The 25,907-nt window shown below is 35.2% G+C and overlaps 1 protein-coding gene across 1 annotated transcript in view; it reads right to left on the bottom strand.

The window, feature by feature from the left end:
• Ino80 (chromatin-remodeling ATPase INO80) overlaps positions 1–25,907 on the bottom strand; it is a 672,466-nt gene that overhangs the window by 463,223 nt on the left and 183,336 nt on the right. The window contains exons 10-11 of the mRNA XM_090376565.1: positions 23,392–23,595; positions 4,713–4,902 (exon numbers count right to left, since the gene is read on the bottom strand). Coding sequence (XP_090232691.1) covers positions 4,713–4,902; positions 23,392–23,595 — 394 coding nt within the window. The remainder of the gene's footprint in view (positions 1–4,712; positions 4,903–23,391; positions 23,596–25,907) is intronic.

Raw genomic sequence — 25,907 nt, 5'->3', positions numbered from 1 at the left:
GCTTCCATCTTATGATTTGCCAACTGTTTTTTGTAACTGGTTATCCAGTTTACTCTCTGACCGCTCACTGAGGGTGATGGTAGATGGCTCTCTGTCTTCAACTTCTCCACTAATGCTGGTGTCCCCCAAGGTTCGGTTCTTTCCCCAACTCTTTTCCTCTTGTATATTAATGACCTTCTTCCATTGACTGGAAATCCTATCTATAGTTTTGTTGATGAAGCACATTGCATACCACTTTCCAGTTTGAGAAACCTCGCCCTGCTTAATCAGCTTCAACTTCTCAAATAACTCCTACCAATTCCTAAAATGCTGATCTCCAGGTAATTCTTCAGTGGGGCAAAGGCAATTTAGATGATTTCGATACTTCTAAAACTCAGTCCTGTCTTATATCTCGCAAAAAAAGGATTCTTCTGCTCCTTTTCTTATCTTTGGTGACTCTCCAATTTCTAGGCAAGATGATATATCTATTTTGGCGATTACCCTGACTTCTAATGTCTCTTGGCACAAGCACATTACAAATAATGCTTCCTCTGCATCTAAAAAACTTGGTTTTCTCTTTTGCTCTTGGCATTACTTTTCTTCCAAATATATGTTCACTCTGTACAAATTGCAAATCCGCCCTGCCATGGAATATTATTCCCAAATCTGGGGCAGTGCCCCTAAAACCTCTCTTAGGCTTCTAGATTCCATTCAGAAGAGGGCAATTAGGTTAATTAATGATTCATCTCTAACAGAGTCTTTCCACTCTGTCTAATAGATGTACTGTTTCTGCTCATGCCTTTTCTACAAATACTTCCATGCGCACTGTTCTTCTGAATTGGCCTCTATAATTCCTGCTCTTTCTTTCAAAACAGTCCGAACATGTGCCGCCACCAGCTAACATCCATTTACTGTCCAACTTCAAACTCACAGAACCAACTTTTCATCTTCCTCATTTATTCATTCAACTGTCGTTTTCTGGAATAACCTTCCTTCATACGTATTTCCTTCTACAGAAGTTCAAGTCTAATTTCAAGAAATATCTTCTTTCATCTTCTCAACCTCCAATCCATGCACGGTACTAAGTACTATAGGTTCTAATACCTGTCATGTTTGGGGTTTTCATTTAAAAAAAAAAAAAAAAAAAAAAGCAGGCATACAATATCTCATCACAGAAGTAACCAGTGCATAATCAAATTTCCATATATTAATACAAATAACAAAAGATTGAAATGCTAGTATAATAATGGGATTGCAAAATGTAAGTTACTAATACACAACAATGTTACTCAACCATTTTTTGCTTATGACAGCTCTTTGCAATGTTTGGTCACTAAACATGGGTGGATTAGTAGGGGGTCTCAAGAGCACTTGATAGACCCATGTATTCTGCAATTTAAATATTGATTTAGCTACTGCACTTCTTATTCTTGGCACTATAATTAATATTTACAATTTCGATTTCAGAGTGACAACTTCAAAACCAAGTGTTAAAAACGTTCTGTATTCATCTCTTTACACAAAAGTTTAAGCAATAACAGTTTGCTATTTAATTATTACTAATAACAACTAAATTCAAAAATAGCAACGGCTTAATTTTTTCAGTACTCACCTTGATCGATGTGCAATTGTTATTAGGGTAAATAATAAGAGATTGGCTAATTTTAGGGTGATTAGTTTTTTTAAGTTAAGGGGATAAGTTACGGGTAAATGATAATTACAATGGAAACAGGATTAAAATATGCCCAAGGAAGTAGAAGTGCACTTACTCCGTCCTTGGTTGTCATGAAGTTGATTTAAAATTAATATTCTAAACTGTGAATAAGCCAATAGTCGTAACAGTGAACTTTTGTTAAAACGTCTTCAGTTGGCTAGTTAAGTGAAAGGGAACGTGTATTGTATTTAAGAACAATTTTGTAATCCCATGATTTATTTTGCCACATGCAGGAATCTCAAATTGGTGAGATTCCAAACCGGAGAAAGATTGAAGGGGAGTTTTGCATTTAAAATGTTTAAGTCAGAGTGGTGATGGAACCACTCTATAATAAGGGCTTCGTATTGTAAGATTTTGTAGCTATTTTTTTATTTTAATATGGTAATAGCTGAATCAACTAAGGGGGTGTGGTTGTTTGAGTAAACATGTAATGTGAGTTCAGTGCTGGATGTCCTGTTGTGAAACTATTGTAATGATAATAAGCTCTTGTATTAGAGGAACGGGTTGAAATGAATTTGGTTGTGGTACTGCCAATATAACATGCATTACAATTTTGTTGACATTTAATTAAATAAATGTATTATTCATTTCGCTTGTTGGGTATTTATGTGTTTCTTTATATTTGTTGAAAAGTGATCCAAGTTTATCATAGGTAGAAAAAATAAGTGTGATGTCTGTACCTGCAAAAATTTGTCCAAATTGTCCTGCAAGACCACTGTGGAAGGGGAGAATGAGGCGTGTATTGCTATTTGTAATTTGTTTTATAGGGTCATTAATATTGTTTTTTTTTTGCAATGGAAATAGTTTGTTGAATTAAGTGTTGTGGGTAGTTTCTGGCTATAAATATTTTTGTGAGATATTGTAACTCGTTGGATAGGTCATCTTGTGAGGTACTGTATTTAATGGCATTATGAATTTGATTATAGAGAACAGATTTTTTGTGCTAAGAGGATAATGCGATGTAAAGTGTAGGAATTTCCCTGTGTGTGTATGTTTTCTAAAAATCTTAGTTCCTAGTTTAGTACCTGTTTTATATATGGTGAGATTAAGAAAGTTGATTTGGTTATTAGTTTCTATTTCAAGTGTGTATTTTAATCTGTCGTGTATTGAGTTAAATTTTGTGAAAAGGTTATCAATTATAATTTTATTTCCTATTATGAGTATATCATTGGCGTATCGTATATATAGCTTTATTTCGGAGGGGTAAGGTTGTAGGATTTGATTTTCTACTGTAGCTAGGTAAATTTCGGATAGGGAGGGCGATGCAACATACAATGATACAACATCCTTTGATGTATCATTATACACCAATGTACATATACCTTTCACCTTACAAGCCTGACGTGAATACTTAACTGCCGACAGCACCCTTATCAACCGTACTTCCCTTTCTATAAATAATATCTTAGAACTTACCTCTTTACTATTAGACGCCAGACATTTCAGGTTTCATAATCAGATCTTCCAACAAGTATTCGGCTTGCCAATGGGTTTAGGAATTTCTGCCCCTATCCGAAATTCACCTAGCTACAGTAGAAAATCAAATCCTACAACCTTACCCCTCCGGAATAAAGCTATATATACAATACGCCGTTGATATACTCATAATAGGAAATAAAATTATAATTGATAACCTTTTCACAAAATTTAACTCAATACAAGACAGATTAAAATACACACTTGAAACAGAAACTAATAACCAAATCAACTTTCATAATCTCACCTATATATATAAAACAGGTACTAAACTAGGAACTAAGATTTTTAGAAAACATACGCGCACAGGGAAATTCCTACACTTCACATCGCATCATCCTCTTAGCACAAAAAAATCTGTTCTCTATAATCAAATTCATAATGCCATTAAATACAGTACCTCACAAGATGACCTATCCAACGAGTTACAATATCTCACAAAAATATTTATAGCCAGAAACTACCCACAACACTTAATTCAACAAACTATTTCCATTGCAAAAAAAAACAATATTAATGACCCTATAAAACAAATTACAAATAGCAATACACGCCTCATTCTCCCCTTCCACAGTGGTCTTGCAGGACAATTTGGACAAATTTTTGCAGGTACAGACATCACACTTATTTTTTCTACCTATGATAAACTTGGATCACTTTTCAACAAATATAAAGAAACACATAAATACCCAACAAGCGAAATGAATAATACATTTATTTAATTAAATGTCAACAAAATTGTAATGCATGTTATATTGGCAGTACCACAACCAAATTCGGTTCAACCCATTCCTCTAATACAAGAGCTTATTATCATTACAATAATTTCAGAACAGGACAATCCAGCACTCACATACGCATTACACTGAACTCACATTACATGTTCACTCAAACAACCACACCCCCCCCCCCTAGTTGATTCAGCTATTACCATATTAAAATTAAAAAATAGCTACAAAATCCTACAATACGAATCCTACAATCCTACAATAGAGTCATTCCATCACCACTCCGACTTAAACATTTTAAATGCAAAACTCCCCTTCAATCTTTCTCCGGTTTGGAATCTCACCAATCTGAGATTTCTGCTTGTGGCAAAATGCATCATGGGATTACAAAATTCTTCTTAAATACAGTACGCATTCCCTTTCACTTAACTAGCCAACTGAAGACGTTTCAACGGAAGTCCACCGTTACAACTATTGGCTTATTCACAATTTAGAATATTAATTTTAAATCAACTTCATGACAACCAAGGACGGAGTAAGTACACTTCTACTTCCTTGGGCATATTTTAATCCTGTTTCCATTATAATTATCATTTACCCGTAACTTATCCCCTTAACTTAAAAAACTAATCACCCTAAAATTAGCCAATCTCTTATTATTCACCCTAATAACAAATGCAGATCGATCAAGGTGAGTACTGAAAAAATTAAGCCTTTGATATTTTTGAATTTAGTCTAATTATACAGTACTTTAAGACTTACTGTAACTATCTAAATTACTAATAACAAGTAACAAAAATTATAATTTAACTTACCATAGTCATCATCATCAATATCAAGGAACATTCTCGATGAAGATTCAGCATCTTTTTTTGTTTCATCAAGCTGACACAGAATCTGCTCTTTTTCTATACCTTCCACACCTGAAATTTTGTGGCTCATAAAGTGAGCATACAATTCTGTTTGAGTAATTAGGAAGTTTAATTTTCTCTGTTGCCTCTTTGCCTGAAATATTAAAGGCCTTGTTATTTCCATTAAAATTTTGATCCTTGCTTACAATACTCAATTTTCATAAATTGTCCTAAATGTTTTAACTTTAGTATTTAAAAGGTTTAAAGTTCTGTACAGAAACAGAAATCATAGAAACTCATAAATGAACAAACCTGGTTTCCCTTTATGTCATGGATGGGCAACCAAAAGGCAACAAAAATGAATCAGACCATTTTCACATAGCCCACAACACAACCTGCTTTCCCAGACTGAGAAAACCAGACAATCTTATAAAATGAAAAACATCTACAAGCGCACGCCACTTATTGAAATCACGGATAATGTTTTCATTCGAATAATGTTATCACTTTTATGAAGTCCCAATCAGACTCATACCAATACATAGAAAAAACCCGAATTACTGTAGTCAGCTCTTCAGTTTATGTTATTCTTTTTTGCCTTATCATAGTTTATGCATGTGCAGTGGAAGCGATTCTATTCTTGAACTCCAATACATGTGGCCAGTTACTGATTTTGCTTTGTACCATTCATTATGGTTGTTGGTGTCATTATTCTGAAAGAAAGTACTACACTCCAACCAAACTGAGTTTTATAGGAAATCAATAATCCTTTTTGGCGAAGGTAAAGAAAGCCATCACGAGAATGACGAGAAACATCAGATAACTTATGCGGAAAATTAGTTTCCCGATATGGCACTCTAGCACTGCTTGTTGGTAAACAGACAGTAGGTGTTATCGGTCTGGAGCAAAGTTGAAAACGATATATTGATTGACAGGTAGGCATGGTTTAGTATCACTCAGAAGTGCTAATGGTAACTTGCCCTAATGAATGCTTTCATAATGGTGAAAAAAAGGTCAGGTTACCTCCACTTGAATCCCATGGGAGCTTGAACCCCTCCTGAAATGGAGGGGCAATCTAACCTTTTTCCTTTAGAATCATGGATAGACTAGTGCATAAGTTGTTTATTAACAAAATATTAATTTTTTTATTATTGTACTTTTATTTTTAAGGTCAGGTTACGAAATATAACGAAAAATAAATTTTTCGTTATATTTCGTTTCCTTTTCCTTTTTCCTTTTCCACAAAAGGAAAAGGAAACCTTTTCCTTTTTTCGTAACCAAACCTAAATCAACAGTATGCTAAAAGCACTCATGAACTCCAAAAATCTGCTTTTAATAATGAGGAAAAAAAACATAATGAAGAACATAAAAACGAACAGAACGTAACTGTTATTAATTTAGTTTTCAACAAAAAATCAACCAACGTTTTATATTCCTTACAAATTTCTTCCATCTTTAAAAGATTCATTGCTACTATTACCTGTTTACCGTTCATCACAAAACTATTATGCACTGTTCTTTACTCATAAATACACATTATAATGCCAACCAATGACTACACAGTAGCTTGTTGTCTGTCGCGCCCACCACCAATCATTTCATCGTTTGCCATGCCTACCTGTCAATCAATATATCCTTCTCGATTTCGGCTCCAGACCAATAATCACCTACAGTCTGTTTACTGAGCGAACAGTGCTAGTGTCTGGTGTCGGGAAACTAATTTTCCACGTAAGTTATCCAATGTTTCTCGTCGTTCTCGGGTTGGCTTTATTTACTTTATCCCCCTTTTCTAATCCTTGATTTTAATATTTGCTTTATTTGTTTTTAATGGTGTGTGTGTGTGTGTGGATTTCCAAAAACATCATAACAGTTTCATTTTTACTGATGACCTTATGGAAGAAATAGTGGACAGTCATATTAATGTATTTTATATTGCTTTATTTTGATTTTTCTTTCTGCCCATTTCCATCTTTTTATGTACACATTTCCGCTCTATGACAATAAACAATGCTGAACAGCTGCAGTCTTGTTCCTTTGATTATTGTTATCAATAAGTTATTATTAAATAAGCTGTGTCCTAAAGTGATCACAATAAGTGGCATCCACTGTATTCTATTTTCAGTGAAGCAAAGCTTCACATTGAACCACTAGTGTATGCGAATTCAGACTTATTTTCATGTGAATGTTGTTGCACAAATTTATTCTGCTTATCAATTACACATTTAGGATAAATTATTACTGTAGTGGGACCACAGTGACAAAGGAAAATGACATTTTTATGGTTTTCTATGATGCAGAATTTGAATACTGCAAGTACAATATATACAGGAAGGACAGGTGGGTGGAGAGAAATGAATTATGGTCTTGATTAAGAAGCACATAGATTCTACAACAGCACACAACTGATATAGGATGTTGTAGAATCTGTGTGTTTCACAACAAGAAGCATAATTCATTTGGCCTAATAAACACTGGAAAACAAAAATGGGAAGAATATGCTATAGGCCAAATGACTATTAGAAGAATAAAAAATAAATATATGGACATTTGTCCACATATTTTTTTTTTTATATACTTTGTCACTGTCATTTGGCCTATAACCTTTTCCTTATTTTGTAATAATTCAACAATATTCAGCCATTATTCCATTTCCTACAATAACCCTCGTTAATTTTTTCTTTCAAATTTGTCTGGGGGGAGCTTGATTTAGTCATAAAATACTGGTTAATTTTCCACAAGTTACTCCACAAGGGCCATGTCAGATTTAGGCATATTTTTTATCCTAGGCCAGATATATAACTATCTTATCATAGTATTCTCTCACATACTCTCGTATAACTAGGCAAAATACAAGCTGAAAATTTAATCAATTTTGCAAGTGCTAGCTTCAAAGGAGAAACATTTCATGAGATCTTACCTTGAGTTAAGGTAAGAACATTCTCCTTATATGTAATATTATATTCTATTCTTATTAGTAACTAGTCATATCCAATTCAAAAATTATCTAATCTAAACTAATTACAAGTCTTCTCTTCTCTATTCTTAAAATGGTTTTCTATATTACTTATCAGCCTACTTAGAATAGCTGTCTTTCTTTTCTAAAACAGATTTTGGTATTTACACCCATCTGAAGTACTAGATGACTGCATTCTATACAAACATGTTGAAGGGGCAAGAAGAGAAAGCAATACTCTTGCTCTGATTATCGATACTTTACGAATTAAGGATCTTCAAGTACAGATGCCACTAGAGGATAGTTTTCACCCAAGTACTAATGTGGATTTATTTAAAGATATAACTATTATCAAGAGTAAAGGGAAGGGTTTTTTTTTCTGCAAAGGTAACTACAATAGTCCAAGATATTTTTAAAATTTTAAATGGGTCTAACTAATAACTAATGCTGTTAACAAAAATACCAAATGGGAAGCATTTAAGGAAGTATTCATAGATGCTAAGCTTTCACTAGCAACTAAGAAACAGTGTATAGGTTTTAGATCTAAATGGATGTTAGATGAACTGATGAAACAAGCAAGAGGAAAAAAATGGGATGATTATAAATTATAAGGTGATACAGAGTTCTGCATTAAGTATAAAATACTAAGCAATCAAGTCCTAATCTATGATTAAAATAAATAAACATGTCTGTAATCAAAATAAACATGAATTTTTTTACAGATGAGAATAATAAAGTATAGCTAATTCTAATTGGAAGTTGAATAAATTTATAACGAACAAGAGAGAGAGAGAGAGAGAGAGAGGGGGGGGGGAAGGAAAATAAGATCTCTAAATATTAAGGGAAATAGCAAAAGAGGTAAGCAAATTTCCAGTTATAACAGCGAAAGCATTTTTGGATTTAGGAGATATCCCTAATGACTGGAAACATGAAAATGTCTCACCAATTTACAAATAATTCAAAGAGTGAAGTGAGTTTTTTTTGGTAGTTGTTGGCGCATCGGCTTCTGTGGCCATAATGCACCTCCCAAGGTTTTTGCAGTACTCTGATCCAAGCCCGAGGCGGGATTCGAACCCGCGACCTTTGGGTTGCTAGGCAGGCAATTTACCCACCCGGCTAGCCCAGTCGGCAGTGAAGTGAGTAATTACAAATATGTCTGACAGGGAAACCACTGGAGACGACAGTTAAAAAGCAGTGGAAGATCGTCCCAACAGGGAAATCCAATTAACCATGGATTTTCTTAAGGGGATTAATGATAAATGAGGATGTAAAAAAAAAAAATCCTCATTTATCACTAGATGTAAAAATTTTACATCTAGTTCACAATGGAACTAGACGTTAAAAAATAATTTTGATGTCACGTACCTGATATCAGTAAAACTTCTGATACCATTCAACATGAATAAGTGTTGCATAAATTGGAACTGTGTGGGGCAAGTAACTATAATGGACAAGGAGATGGTTATATGGCGAGTGAATAGTTATTTAATGGCCACCACTCTTCAATATTATGAAGTGGAGTAATAAAGGATTTGGTGTTGGATCCCCCACTGTTTTTAATGCCATTTTGTAAGTGTTTCAAGTTTGATGTATAATTTGCTGATGTAGGCATGTTAGCAAATTATATCAAACTTATATAATATAACTTATAATATCAGGGCATTAAAAACAGTGAGGGGAGCCACGTATGAGCACATGGCTTATACATCACTTGAAGGAGATCTAGATAAAGTAGATAGGGTGAAACATGGCAAATGAGGTTTTAAATTGATAAATACAAGTTAGTGCTTTTGGGAAGAAGTTTTCATTAATCCCTGACTAACATACTATTTGCAGAGTTTCCAAACTCAATGTGCTTACAGGTAAGAAAACTTAGGGGTAATTGGAAAGGCTGACATCAAGTTCTCAGAAAAGTGGACAGGTTGCTATAACAGCCCATGCAGTTCTGTCTGATATCTAGAAACTTTGTCAGCAGGGATGAAGTGAATAGCACTCTCTACCAGGCAATTGTAGAATGATTAGAAACCATATTTCAGGAAGGATACAAGAACTATGGGAAAGGTTCAAAAAAGAACATCAGGATTTTGTGCCAGAGGGGACAAGTACTCTCCAAGTACTTATTTTCTCCAGCACAGTACTCTCCAATAAAGATCTGAGTTCTGTAAACAACAGCCTCTGGCAATTAGGAAACTGCTGGAACACCTGAATTAAGTGTTTAAAGAATTAAACACATTGAATAAACTGAATGGTGATGGTATTCTTTAAATAGGAAAAGAATGGTTGCAGGACAGATTAGTATTATTAGTGAGGGGACAAATTATGCAAGGAACGAAGCACATATACCTGCAGCAAAAAATAAAATATAATAATAAAAAATAAAGGGGGGAAACCCACATCTACTGTCCATCCCCTCTAACAACCTGCTTAGTTCATCTTTGAATTTATTCAAATTACTCACTTTCTCAACACCACATAGAAGTTTGTTCTAACAATCAACTACACAGGCTGAAATCAAATTTCTACATGTCTATCTTCCAACCACCCTTCCCTCAATTTAATCTTATGGCCCCAGAAACATTAAACACCTCAATCAGATCTCCTTTCAAGTGGCTAGTTGGTTTGTTATTTGGTTTTTAGGAGCATTAGCAACTAAAGCCATATTGCTCCGGGATATGCGGTGGTCATTCCCTGACCTTTCTGCATCCTCCGTATCTGGTGGTGATGGGCTCGAACCCCAGTCTAATCAAGAAGCGTGTGCTATGCACTGCTGCTGCTCCTTCCCACCTGGCTAGGGAGGCGCAAGTGATTAGTCTCCACCTGCTACAATTTGCAGAACTTATTTACATTCTAGTCAACTCACTAATCTCACTGCTCTTCCCTACACTTGTTCCAACATATCCATATCTGTTGGAACAAGTGTAGTTGGGATATGATTCGGTACAAGTTGTAGTTGAGTAATCTGTAGTTGAGATTCGGTACTCAATATATGATTTAACCATTGTCTTATACAACAGAATAATTACTCCTTATCCCAACTGATAAAATCTTCTATGTATCACTGACAGAATCCCATGAGCTATCCTAGCAGCTTATCTTAACCTTGTTCAGAGAACTTAATTTGGCCTTAAAATTACCCCCCCCCCCAGGTCTCTTTCTAATAAACTAGGTAGATGGGATGAAACATGGCAATTCAGGTTTGAAATTGATAAATGCAAGTTAGTGCTTTTGGGAAGAATTTTTCATTAATCCATGAATAACATAACATTCCATTTACAGAGTTTCCACAACCCTGAACACCTGAAAATCTTGCGCGTGATATAATCCAATTAGTATGTTATTCGGAGATTACTGTTTCCAATATGCAGTATCTTACACTTGTCAATATTAAAATTCAACTGTCATTTCTCAACCCATCTACATAATTTTGCTAGATCTTGTTGCAGCAGCATACCCTGATTACTTTCATTAACCTTCCTATTATCTGCAAACTTAGTCATTTAGCTTGATATTCTTTCTCAATGCCATTATTGAATATAGAAAGCAACAATGGGCCCAGCTCCCCCGATAGTATTCTCTACCTTGTCACAGTGGGAGGGGGGGCTTGTGTGTCCCGAAGACCTGGAGAGCTAAGTCGGCGGTAGCTTAGCTACTGGTAGGGCCTCCCAAGCTGGACAGGTCAAAGGGTAAGGGCCAGACTAAGAGAGATACCCCAGCCCTCCAGGTTGGGGGTTGCTGCAACGGGCTAGCTCCTCGTTCAGTGTAAAAAATACACAAATACTAAATGACCTACAAGTGAAAACGGACTGCACTTTTGGAAACGACTCAGCAAACAGAAAAGGACTATGATTTTGGGATGCTGGAATATTCAAGGCCTTTCAACTAAAAGAAACTTTCTTCCGGATGAACTGCAAAAATTCAAGTTTGACACTGTCATGTTATAAGACACAAAGAAAAAGGGATGTGGAGAGGAAATAATGGAAGAATACTAACATTTTTGGAGTGGAGTCAATAAGAGTGAAAGAGCAAGAGTTTCTACTGCTGATAAAAAGAAATTGAGACACAACATCAAAAACTGGCAATTTATTAATGAAAGAACGATCTCATTGGAACTGACAACGTATGGGAGAGAAATATGTATTTTGGGAATATATGCCCCGACTAATGACACCGCCGATACCTTGAAGGATGAATTTTGGGAGGATCTGATAGAAAAAATCCATAAGACCAAAGAGATATTTCTAATGGGAGATTTCAATGCAAGAGTAGGAACTGAACAAAATAGCAAAGTTATTGGAAGATTTGGAGAAAAAGAGAGGAACGACAACGGAGATAGACTATGCAATCTTTGTGAACAGTTCGACTTGAGAATAAACACCACATTTTTCCAACACAAGGATATACATAAATATACTTGGTCACAGGAGACAAGACAAATCAGATCAGTTATAGATTACATTATTTCAAAACATTCAAGGACATATCTATTGAAAGACGTCAGAGTTTATAGAGGAGCCGAATGTGGATCTGATCATTTTCTTGTTAAAACAACACTGAGGTAGAACTGGATTAAGAAAATGTGTGGACAGCCAACAATGCAGGGAAGGAGAAATGCTACAAGTGGATCAATTTAACATTGACCTACTCCAGGATGACAGCATTAGAAACAACTTCACCCAGAGACTGGATGCTGCAATTAACATAGAGATAAAAGGTAATACTGAAGAAATCTACGAATATTTAAAAAATACTGTTAAAAAAAAAAATAGCTCATGAAATCCTAGGCAAAAACAAAAGCCAAGGACCAAAAAAGACGTGGATTACAGAGAAAGTAAGAGCTGCTGTAGAGGAAAAGAAACTTGCATATCAGAAATGGCTGGGTGATAGGAATGATGCATATAGGAACATTTATGTTGAAAATTATGCGCAACTATTAATAGCAAATTGGGCTTCAAACAATCAGTGGAATCGTGGAAGGTCCTTAAAGACTTGAGAAAACAGAATAAACACAATTCTGGTTTGCAATTAATACCTTTGAAAGATTGGATGGAGTACTATGAAGGACTTTTAAAAGAAGACCGGGAAGAGTTCAAGATGATGGAGGATTTTGGTATAGAAGACTCGGGCTTAAAAGTTTGTTAGGGAAGTTGAACTCCTGCTAAAGGAAGGAAGGAATGGCAAATCATCACCTGGACCTGGAGGAGTTTACATGGAACTTCTGAAATATGGAGGAAGAGGAGTGGCTGTTCTGATACAAAAACTGTTAAATAGTACACTGAGAGGAGAAGAAATACCGAAAGATGATAACAGGATATATTACATCAATTTATAAGGGCAATTGGAAAAGCTGTCCAAATTACAGAGGAATATGCGTCCTGAACCCACTGTTAAAGATCCTTGGAAAATGGATCAGGAACCATTTAGAAGCCCGAATCAAGATATCAGAAGAAAAAGTGGTTTTCCAGCCGAGAGGTCATGTATACACCATATCTCAACAGTACGACAGATCCTTGAAAAATGTCAATCAAAAGGAAAAGAAACCTTTGTGATTTTCATTGACCTTGAAAAGGCATATGACAGTGTTTCAAGAAAACTCTTATGGGAAGCACTGAAAGAGGCAAATATTGATGGACAACTGATTAACATTATTAAGGGAATTTACAGGAATAACAGATGCAGAATTAAAGTGGGATCAGCTTTGTCACCTGAATTCCACACTTCAAAAGGCTTATTACAAGGTTGTTGCATGTCACCAACACTTTTCAAAATTTATATCGACATCTGCCTAAGATCCTGGTAAAAAAAAAAAAAAGGAATAAAATGGGACTGCCGATTAATAAGAACACCTATATTCACAATTTACTTTTTTGCAGATGATCAGGTGGTGATACCACAAGACTTAGAAGATGCAGCAAAGTATGCATGTTGTCAATTGTTTGAGGAATATAAACAATGGGGTCTAAAAATCAATTTTAGTAAGACTGAAATGTTGTCTTCAGGACCAGGACACGTTCTAAATATTGCAGGTTTTAAAATCAAACAAGTCGATAAATTCAAATATTTGGATCAATCTTACAAAGTGATGGATCATCCAAGCAGAGATCAATAAGAGAATTGCAGATGGCAGAAAGGCTATTGACATGTTAAACTCTGTTCTGTGGAGCAAAAATATCCTAAATAAAACAAAGAAACTTATATTTCAAACGACTGTACAAAATCTTCTATTGTATGGAGCGGAAACCTGAACATTGAATAGGTGAGTGGAAAACAAATTGCTCTCCACAGAAATGGATTTTTGGAGACATTCAGCAGGAACTTCTAGAAGAGACAGAAAATGGAATGAAGACCTAAGAGAAAAAAGGGAATGAAGACCTAAGAGAAAAAATGGTAGTGAAAAAGACTACTATTCACACCATCAAAGAAAAGCATCTCACATGGTATGGACATGTAAAACAGATGCAAGAAAGATATCCAAAGGCTATCCTGGAATGGATACCTCCTGGAAGAAGAAGAGGAAGACCTAGGAGGACACAGATGGATGGAGTACGGGAGTGCATGACAGTCTGGGGCTTAACTGACCAAGACACACAGAACCGCACTTTATGGCGGGAAAAAATTCCTAACAAGAAATAACTTGTAGGCTGAGGAAACCCATTGTAAATGGAAACACTCCTCTTGAAGAAGAGAAAAAGAACAATGGGCCCTGTACTGAACTGAGGGAACTCTGCTAATAACACTAGTCAAAGAAGGGCAGTGCCGATTGATAACCATTCTTTGCTTCACTCACCCAACCATCCCCTTAACCAAAACAGTAGCTTGCCCTTAATGCCACAATTCTCCAATTTGTCCATCAGTCATTTATATGGAACAGTACCAAAAGATATCACAAATTTACCTTCAGCCAATTTTCAAATAATTTACCTGTCATTCTGAAACAAAATTTTAACTTGCTGGCTCACATGGCCGCTGAATAATTTGTGATTTTTGCTTTCCTGTAATTTCTCTGAATTTGGGAGTGAGATCACTCACACATGTAATCATCTTCTTCATCAATGATTTCTAAATGATGATAATGATAATGTATTTTCTGTTCTTGTGCAAATATACTGTTCAATACTCTGCATATAGTCTAAAAAAGACTGATTAATTGAAAGCTCTCAGGCAAATGTTTAAAAAAAATTTATACAAGTATCTATACATTAAATGCCCAAGTCCTAAAAACATGAAATGACAAGATGCCACCATGCTTTCTAGAAATAGAATATTCAACAGCCATGATCTAAAAGTAAAGCCCAAACAAACATTAAATCAAATGTAAATGATATGCATACATTAAATATAATTATAAGATGAGAATCATTGGAAACATCCATACATCACTCACTTCAGGAAACCACAACATATGGTGATTTATTATGGTGTTCTAAAACACTAAAAAAAAAAAAAAAAAAAAAAAAAAGGCCACTTTATTAAGTACATACATAATATTTAGCACGTACTTAAAAATAAACTTTTGAAATTGTTAGTCTCTCATAGAATTTCCATATGTCTGAAGGAAGTTCTCTTCACAAAGAATCGATTTCCACATCACAAAAAAAAAAAAAAAAAAAACCTGCTCAGATACATAATCAAAGCCTACATTAATTAGTCATGTCACACTGCCATGAAATCAGAGTGTCACCAAAGTTTTAGAAGTATTGAAATCAACAAAGTTACCTTTGCCCCACCGCAGAATTACCTGGCGATCAGCATTTAAGGAATTGGTAGTGGATATTTGAGACGTTTAAGCTGTTTGTGCAGGGCAAGGTTTCTCAAACTGGAAGGTGCAATGTGCTATCATCAGCAAAACTATGGATAGGATTTCCAGTCAATGGAAGGTCATTAATATTCAAGAGGAAAAGAGTGGGGGAAAGAACTGAACCTTGGGGGATACCAGCATTAGTGGAGAAGTTAGAAGACAGAGAGCCATCTACAATCACCCTCAGTAAGCAGTCAGAGAGAAAACAATAACCAATTACAAAAAACAGTTGGCTAACCATAAGATTTATAAGACCTTTATGCAAAACACAATCAAAAGCCTTTAAATTTCTAGAGCAACTGCTTGAGTTTAACCAAACGTTTCCATTGAATGTCTGCAGATGGGTCGACATTGACGGAATCCATACTCACGATCACTGACTAGATGGAGAGTTTCTATATAGTTTAAGAGTTGGCAGTCAATTGATTTCTCCATTACTTTACAGAAAGAGTAGAATTAATCTCAATGAGATGTTAATTCGAGGGACGGATTTGTCACCCTTTTTAGAACTGGCTGGATGAGAGCAAATTTCCAAGCAGAAGGAAAAACACCTTTGGAATAAAAAAGCAAAAAAAAGCGACACAGAACAGAAGTAAGTTCAGGAGCACAGGTTTTGAAAACAAGTGGAGAAATACAATCAGGACCTGGAGCTTTCTTAGCATCAAGATTTGAAAAAAATCTTCTGACATCCTTTCATGTAAGACCACATGAAGCACTGAATGGAGTGTTCTGGGAATGTGAGAGGCGTTTACCAAGATCATCAATATACACAAAGTTGGAAGAAAAATAGGACGCTAGCAGGTCAGCTTTATCTTTGGCTGAAGTGGCAATAGAACCATCCGATTTTGACTGAGTAGGGAACAAAAATGGACAAAAGTTGCAGCCAATAGCTTTAGCAACAGACCAGAATGATTGGCTACCATTTGGACAAGGAGAAAGTTTTCAACTCTTAGCCTTTTTGAAATCTAGTTTGGACTAACCCTTCGTTGGACGCACCAGCAAAACGAACATAGTTGGTCACCAATGTATCTTAGATACATACCAGTTTTCATATCAAAAAATTAAAGACTATGTTAAAAATCACCCTAGTTAATTCATAAATAACATATACAATAGTTTCAAATGTTTATACATTAAGAAGTTTTCATTTTTACATAAATTTTTTATATGAAATATTTTTATATAAAAATTTTTTCATTTTCTTGTTCATAGAACATTGCTTTTTTAGAGCTGATGCACAAATCATTTGTGTGTGTGCTCTAAGCACAGGTAGCTCTTACAATTTATGAAAGAATACCTTGTCAGTCTGGTTCTCTTTGTTGCTTGCCAACAATTAGTGCACTACTTGTGATTGCTCTCCTGTTCTGCACTTCTAGAAAGCTGAGTACAGTAAACCCCCGCTATTCGCGGTTGCTGATTTAATATAAATTGAAACCTAAAAAAATGTGAATTTTAAAGCGCTGTGAACATTTGGGCGTGGCTAAAATTATCTTTCCCAGTCAAAACAGCGCTCAGTGGGTGGGTGGAGAGGGTTGACAAAATCACAAGCGTGCATGTTTCTCGCTAATCCTTGTTCAGTATGTGTTATGCGTTTGTCATGAAAGGTTTCGTCATTTGCTTTTAATTTACATGCTTATAGATTGAATAATTTATCAATTTATAAATTGATATGCTTACAAAAGTGATAAATCTACCGTTTTTCAGTGTAAAGCAGACTTTTTCGAGTGTGTTAATGGAAGAAAGTAACTTTTTTGTGGACAAGTTCTTTCTAACCCGTACAAAAATATGGCTACGAATAACAAGGGAAATGTGAAAAAATCAAAGAAGGTGATGACATTAGCGAATAAAATTGAGTTATTAGATAAAATTTCTAATGCTGAAAATGTCTCCTCAGTGGCAAAACATTATAAAATCAATGAGTCAACAGTACGATAAATCAAGAAATCGGAAGAAAAAATCCGCCGTTGTGTCCGTGAAAACGCACTAATTGCTTCAAAAATTTGCTCTGTAACTCGTGATGTTAAATTAGAAAAAATGGAAAAGGCTTTAGATCTGTGGATAGAAGACCGAACTCAAAATAAAGTTCCGTTAAGTTCACTCATCATTCGTGAAAAGGCAAAACTCCTTTATCAACACTTTAGCGAAACTGATGATAGCACTGGCGGGATAAGTTTTTTTAGCTAGCAAAGGCGCTGGTTTGAAAGATTTGTTTGAAATTTATAATAAATATTACATTTAATATTAAATTGTTTCTTATTTTCATTTCGATGCCATATGCTTGCATTTCACTATGTACTGTCTATGTACATAGTCATATTATGAAGGTACATATAATACATACACAGACAAAATTTTAGACTAGTTTTTCTTATATATTTCATACTTTGGAACCCCTTTATTATTATGAGAGCCATAACTCAGTATTTGCGTTTTCGGTATTCGCGGCATTTCTCAGGAACGTAACCCCCGCGAATAGCGGAGGTTTACTGTACTCTGGAACCTTGGTTGAAGGGAGTTCACACCTCGAGGGACCTGGCTCCTCCAATGAAGTTCTTCAGCCACTAATTCCGCAGAGAGTTGCTTGAAGAAGAGTCTGCGGCTCTTTACTTCTTTTTCATTTTCCATGTAGATCACATGGTAAATGAAAATTCCCTATTTGCCTAAAAATTGTTTCCCTAATTTCACAAAATGGGATCTGCGGACCCAATTTTGTGAAATTAGGTGTGCAAATTGGACCCCTCTGAAACTGGTCAAATTATTTGTTCTATGTACAGCAAATTGATAATAAATAGTTATTGTTATACATTTATGTAAAAATAAAAATAAAGTTGAGTTGTTTTAAACATAAAACTTTGAATTTTCTTTTCAGAAAACCCAGTGTTCATACATATACACACAGAAAAACATGCATATATACAGGGTGTCCCAAAAATACACGGCATAACTTCAGGAATGAGTTCCTCATATGTAGACAATAAAAATATTTTACAGCAACATAGTTCCGGAAATGCTTGGTTTCCGAGTTTTGAAGGTCCGTCTATGACACTTAACTGTTCACATCACCTTATAGTAATTGTTCAAAATGTCCACTTTCTGCCTGAATACAGGCCTCAACATCTCGACGTCTCATGGACTTGCAAAGACGATGTCAAATTCCTGGCATGTTTCGTATTGTTTCACAACCTGCCATAATTCGATCGCGGAGAGTTTTCACATCGGCTACCGGAGGCCAATGACTTTAAATTGCCCACAAGAAGAAATCTAATGGGTTTAAATCAAATGAGCGAAAAGGCAGTTGGTTCACCTCTCTACTTCAGAGGTCGCTGATCTTGGTCATCCTCTGTCGGCAACACGAGGTGTAAAGGTCCAATGTTCACAAAGGTGGCGATGGATACCTTTAAACGTTTTCCTGTCTGGACATCTTCGTTCTAGGAACCTTTCGTAGTACAAACGACAAGCCTCCAGAGCATTGCCGTCCGCCAAACTGTACATAAAGTGCATATCTGCTTGCTCCTGATTTGAGTACATGGTCGTAATGGAAAACCACCAGATTCTGTCAGTACCTTGTGATGATCTTATCAGGACACACACAATCAAATGTACAGAAAGACTACAGTATATATATAAGAGTATGTATATAAAATCTGTATATAAATATTGTATATAAATTGATTAATGTATATTAGAGAAGGTATATACAGTTGTGTGTTAATAAAAAAAAAAAAAAAAAAAAAAGTACCTTGTGATGAAGGAAATCAATGCGGGAGACAAGACATTCCAGTTAATAATTCGGGAACCAAGCATTTCCGGAACAATGTTGATATAAAATATTTTTATTGTCTACATATGAGGAACTCATTCCTGAAGTTATGCCGTGTATTTTTGAGACACCCTGTATATAGGGGTCCACAAACTTTTTATTTTTATTTTTGAAAGGGTCCATAGATTTCACTAGTTTGGGAACCACTGACATAGAATATCACCATCATTCAACGCCAAAAAGCTTGCACCACACACATCTGATCCACGTAAGTCGCTCACACACATCTGATCCACATAAGTCGCTCACACACACATCTGATCCACATAAGTCGCTCACACACACATCTGATCCACATGTCGCTCACACACACATCTGATCCACATGTCGCTCACACACACATCTGATCCACATGTCGCTCACACACATCTGATCCACATGTCGCTCACACACATCTGATCCACATAAGTCGCTCACACACATCTGATCCACATAAGTCGCTCACACACATCTGATCCACATAAGTCGCTCACACACATCTGATCCACATAAGTCGCTCACACACATCTGATCCACATAAGTCGCTCACACACATCTGATCCACATAAGTCGCTCACACACATCTGATCCACATAAGTCGCTCACACACATCTGATCCACATAAGTCGCTCACACACATCTGATCCACATAAGTCGCTCACACACATCTGATCCACATAAGTCGCTCACACACATCTGATCCACATAAGTCGCTCACACACATCTGATCCACATAAGTCGCTCACACACATCTGATCCACGGTAACTACTCCAGACTTGGTTGCATTATGAAATGTTACAATTTCTGGTTTCAGCTGATCACCTGTTTCACAGTCAATGGCAACATCAAAATGAGAGGAGGAAATCGAGAAGACATTCTTTGATTCCTTTGGTACATAAAAAACAATTGTTGCCTGAAGTTAAACAATCAATTTTTCAGGTCATTTCTTGGCTGACAAATTTGACTGGGAGTTGCGGTTTGTTCTTTTTTATTGTTCCGACATAAGTTTCCTTTTTCTGAATTCTAAACTAAATTAACATCTGTAAACCAATTATCTGCTGTAATGTTCCGTCCAGTCGCATGGACAGGTTCTGCCAGTCTTTTGACAACATCAGCTGGTCTACTACTGATTTAGTATGAAATATATGTAGGGTTGCTTCCCTGCATATATTTCAAGATTGTAAGAGTACGGCACCCTAGAATCTACTAAGGCATGTATTTTGAGTCCATATTTGTTGGGCTTTGAAGGTATATACTGTTTGAAACCACATTTTCCTCTGAAGGCCTCTAATTTCTCATTAATAGTTAGATTCTGACCTGGAGAGTAACAAGTTTTGCAGTTTTTCACAAATTCAGTGAAAATCTCTGTTATAGGGACGAGGTGATCTTGTTTTCTTCTACCATCCCTGGTTTCTCGATCATTGAATCTTATACACCTGATGAGGAACTTGAGTGCCTCTGGTTCATTACTAAGAGATATTTTTCAAAGCCATTTCCATCAGTTCCCTATAATTCTTCCAATCTCTGTTTGTTACTCCAAAGTGCTCCACCTAAATAGAGGACAATGAAAGCTTTTATCTCAATTTTGTCTGTAAATTTGGTTTCTCTTTCCAGGCTGTAGTTTGACTGAACAATTTGAATATACTGATTTGTGTATTCAACAATTTCATCTAAAATTGTCTGTAATAAAGCAGTTCCATGCTTTGGAGGGCGTGCTGAAGTTTTTTGCATTACCAATAACTCCAGGCAATTTTGTTAGAAGATTTTGAGATCTGCACCGAATTTTTGTTGATCTCTTTACTTTCTTCCACTGTGTTGATTTATTCTTTCCTATAAAAAAACTATCAGTGTCATCCCATTTGTTGCAACTTTCCTCCTCTGATGTAGCATCTTGTGCACTCTCCGAGTTGCCTTCTCTTGTTTCAGCGTAATCCTCATCAGATTCTGTCCCATCATCTATGCTTTCATCACTTACTTCCTCAGAAAACAGAAAAGCATGAATAATTTTGGCAACATTTGCATTAATTTGGTTTAAGCAATCCATCCCGGCCATCAAAAGCAATGCAGCATCACTTACACGCGAAGTCACATTGCATCTCACCGATACAAATAGCAGACCGAATTGAAACCAAAAACTTGGGAAAACAAAACCAATTCTAATGGTTTCCATCGAGCAATCAATTAAGCTACTGAGAAGCACAAGTGCACTGCTACATCTTGTTCCAAGAAACAAAGACATATGACTTATGTATCTGAGAGATACATAGTGACTGACAAAGGGTTAATCACTGTTGATCAGTTATTAAAAAACAGAAAAATTCAATAACAAATGCGATACAGAGAATAACAAATGCGATACAGAGTAACTAGTTACGAAGCTTAAAAAAATAGGAATGAAGAGAAGATTCTGAAAAATTATTAATGTTTTTTATACAGTTGAAAATTTCATGGAAGGGGAAACACATTTCACCAACATAAAAATATAACGAATTCCAGCTATCGGTATCATCGCAAATGCAATAAGATTGAGTTTACTATCCATTTATGATAGATTGCACTAACAGAAAAACTCAAACTGGAAATTGCAAATTGTGTTTACTGATTTATGGTAGTGACCTCCAGAAATGTTCTTTGGAAAAATAATATCACAAAGACATTCAAAATTGATTCTTAATACCAAACAATGAAAGTGTAGTGATAACAATGAAAGTGTAGTGCATTTTAATGATTTGAATTGGTTTTGAAATTTGATTCTATAAAGCAGCTGATTCTACTAACCAGTGATCATGTTAGCCAGTGCCTACTTATTTCACTTTACAATGGCCTTACAACTGTTTCCAACCAGACCACATGATCCTTTCTCTCAGCCAATAACAGCATTTATAAACGTGTTTTGTTCTTGCATCCTTTAGTTGAAGTGGCATATACATCCCATAATGTATAGGATGTATATGCCTTGTCTTTCCAGTATCAAAAACATTGCCTTATGCTGTATGGAATCAAATGCCTTTTCATGATCCACAAATGCCAGGCATAATGGCAAACAAAAGAGCAGGCTGGCCTTAGGACAGGATTATCAACTATGGTCATCTTCCAGTAATATCTCAGCTAATGGAGAAAGCAAATGAATATAAAATGCCTAATTTTTAATATCTCTACAGTAAGTTCATCTTCACCTGGGGCATTTTGATTCTTCATTTTCTTCAATGCATGTTCTGCCTCATCAGGAAGGATATCCTTATATAATACTTTATAGTAGTCTTCTGCTATTTAAATTATGCCTTCTTTGCTATTTGTAAGTACACCATCACTATTCATGAGATTCAGTATCATTTGTCTTTCTGTATTATTGCTCATGACTACTGATTTAAGTTCTTTGTTTTCTGTTAATGCTTGTTCTACTTTTCTTGTGTTAAATCTTCTTCTATGTCCTCTTTGAGTCTCTTTCTAATGGGTTTGCATAACTCAGTATAATCAATTTTGTCCTTGTCAGTGTTTATCTTGCTATTGTCGTCTTTGGTTCATCATGAAATCTCTTGATTAATTTTTCTTCTGTAAATTTCTTTTTACCTATAGGTTTCTTGGGCTTTATCACTTTCAGAAAGTTACTGGTCTTGAAAGGTCTGCAGAAGCTCAAATTTGTCCCTAATTTCCATTACATACTGCTTTTTTTGCTCTTCTGTTATCTCAAAGAACTTTGTATTATTTACTCAAGTCAGTTTTTTCCTTTGACTCAGGCAACTAAAACTATTTAACTAAAAAGTCGCTTCACTGAATGGTTCCACACTACTTGACACAAGGCTACTGATATATAATGAGGATGTTGTGTGTTAACACATTCTGTGATTACAAAAATAAATATATATATAACTGACAGGTCCTGTACAAATGTTTAACTTGGTTAGCATAAATGTAATACAAACTCTGAGGGCAATTTTGATTCAACAGTGAAATTTTTTTTTTAACTTTTTAAAAAAAAGTTCTGACAAAGAATCGCCCTGGAGAGCACTTGTTACTCCTAAGTAAACAATGGTTTAAGTGAGTGAGTGAAAGTGTGTGTGAAAGTGAAACTATAAATGGACTGAATAACAATACCTCTCTAAGTTCAATATCCATTCGAAGCTGTTCTTGAGCTTCTTTTTCAGCTCTCTTCCTGTGTTCTTTTTCAACTTTTTCATATCGTTTCCAGTAAAGAAGCATTTCTTTTGTCAGTCGTTTTGCCCTTCCAGGAGTATCTTTAATTACTTTCTGAGAAAGAAGTGCAGATTTCCTCACTTCCCGCTGGCAAGCCTGGGCAAGCTAAAATGATAAAATGTTTGTTTTTATCAAAAGTTCAATGTTTTCAACAGCATATTAAACATAAAACAAATACATCACTCAATTTATACAGTGGAACCATTCCCTTCTTCTTTTAACTATTCAGAGTTTTACAAGACTAAGAAAAATAAATAAGTCATTATTTTAATGACTTATTAATTATTTATTAATTAGAAAAATAAATTAGTTATCACTGAATTAAGCAACATTAACTTAATCATGAGTTAACACATATTGAGCTGCTCACAAATGAAGAGCCTTCATTTCTTCAAATGATTAGCCCTCATTTCTTCAAAGAAGAGTATATTCTTATTTATTTGAAAGTGCCATCATTCTAAAGCTTTTCTAGCCACCTGACAGCTTCCAAACAAATACTGTTAAGTTCAACTTTGGCAAACAGTGCTGAACTATGAGATACTGTGTAGACTGAAATTTGTGCTTAGAGAAAATATACAAATTAAAGTAAGCAACAAAATAGGTGGAACTATGTGGTTCCTATTCATATTTTAAGCCATAGAGAGATTGTAGATGCTTGAAATTTGCACTTAGTTGTTGTTGTTGGTTTAGGGATTTATTAGGCACATCAGCAACTATGTTTACACTTACACAAAATATAAATTAAGTTGAACTATAGAAAGATGGAACTGCCCTATTCCAATTTACTATTCTAAGTCTGTAGACAAAGTGAAAGTCTTTTCCTGCAGTTTTAATTTCCTTATATTTTCGTGAGAATAAATCTTATATTGCTACTCCTGTTATTAAATGTTTTAGCAGCATTGAATTACTAATACCTATACATCTGTTGATTCAGTGTTTCAGCTGAATGAGTTGGAAGCTGCTTCTTCTCAAATCAGCAGAAATGATCACACTGATCCAATTTGTTTACAGCAGTAGATGAATTATATGTATTTCATCTACTACATGCAAATTGGTGGACCAATCTGCACATTGTGTAAGGAAAAAAATGTGTACAGCTTACTGGTGGACACACCCTGGGATCAACTAACTATAGCAACAAATGGAAAGACCTTTAACCATAAACAGGTAATAGGGAGTTGAATGGATGTAAAAGGTAAACCTTTTCAATATTTGAGACAAATACAGGATTTTTCAATTAATTATAAATTGGATATTATAAATTGCCTTTACTAATTGGGGCAAAAACTACCGAAGTAAAATTTCAACACATATTCACAACAAACACAAAAATCATTCTTATGTTTCTTTTAGAATTCTTTTTGACAATGGCTGTTTTAGGAGGTAGGCATCCCTTTTTTGCAGAGTATATCAAATAAACAGTACATTCCCTACAACCTTGACCTCCAAGTAGACTGGCTGGTTCAAAATTTAAATTTCCTTTCTATGGCTGTTAGGAGAGAATGATCTAATCCTGAGAAAGAAAGAGAGAGAGAGAGAGAGAGAGAGAGATTACACAATTAAATTTACGAGTAAATTAATATCACAGATAAAAATTTTACAACAAAGAGTCAAATTATATTTGTTTCTCAAGGACAAAATGCATTGTGACTAGGAAAAAGCAAGAAATTAAGGTAGGTACAGGCACAGAAGTGAACTGCCAGAAATTTGTTTTATACGAAAAGAAGTTGCAATGTAATTTTCACAGGCCCTACATATCTAGGATGTCAATCAGTGTTTCATCGGACTTTTTGTGGAAGCGTGAAAGCTTTGTGAGTGTATAGATACTTGTTTATGGTGACACTGGGAATCTTTCTATTCTGATATTAACTGAAATCTAGAAAGACACTTTCAGATAAAGAATAGTGCAAATGAGTGTGCTTGAAGATGATTTAAAATCCATCAGTAATGCAGAAAAGAGAGGAAAAGTCATAAGTTACTTAGGGTGAAATGACATGATGAAATGAAACAATTACACTAAAATCTGAAAGAGTAGATGATCAGAGCAGGAAAAATTGTGTAAAATATCTCATTAGACATTTTAATAAATGTGGTGGTGTTAGTCCACGTTTTGATATTCATAGCTGTTTTGATAGCTGTTGGATTCAGAAACATGGATGAGGATCCTGCTCCGTGTCGACAGTTTGATTATGTGGTGTTAATGTAAAAGGGAAAGGAAATAAATTCATGTTTTTTCTGCCTTTGAATTCAAAGACTTTTTTTATAGAAATCTTCATGATTAAAGATTACAAATGGATATAAATTACTAAAATAAAAATCATTCCAGTTTGTGCAGGTAGTGCTGCACAGGTTATTCTGCCTGCACATGCATATACATTTTCAAAACAGCAGCAGTCAACATGCTTTCTCAACTGAGC

The sequence above is a fragment of the Mastigoproctus giganteus genome, chromosome 6 (genome assembly GCF_048544385.1).
Source record: "Mastigoproctus giganteus isolate SK-2022 chromosome 6, ASM4854438v1, whole genome shotgun sequence".
In the NCBI taxonomy this organism is placed as follows: Eukaryota; Metazoa; Arthropoda; class Arachnida; order Uropygi; family Thelyphonidae; genus Mastigoproctus; species Mastigoproctus giganteus.
The sequence above is the reverse complement of the archived record's forward strand: the minus strand, read 5'-3'. Positions and strand labels throughout refer to the sequence as shown.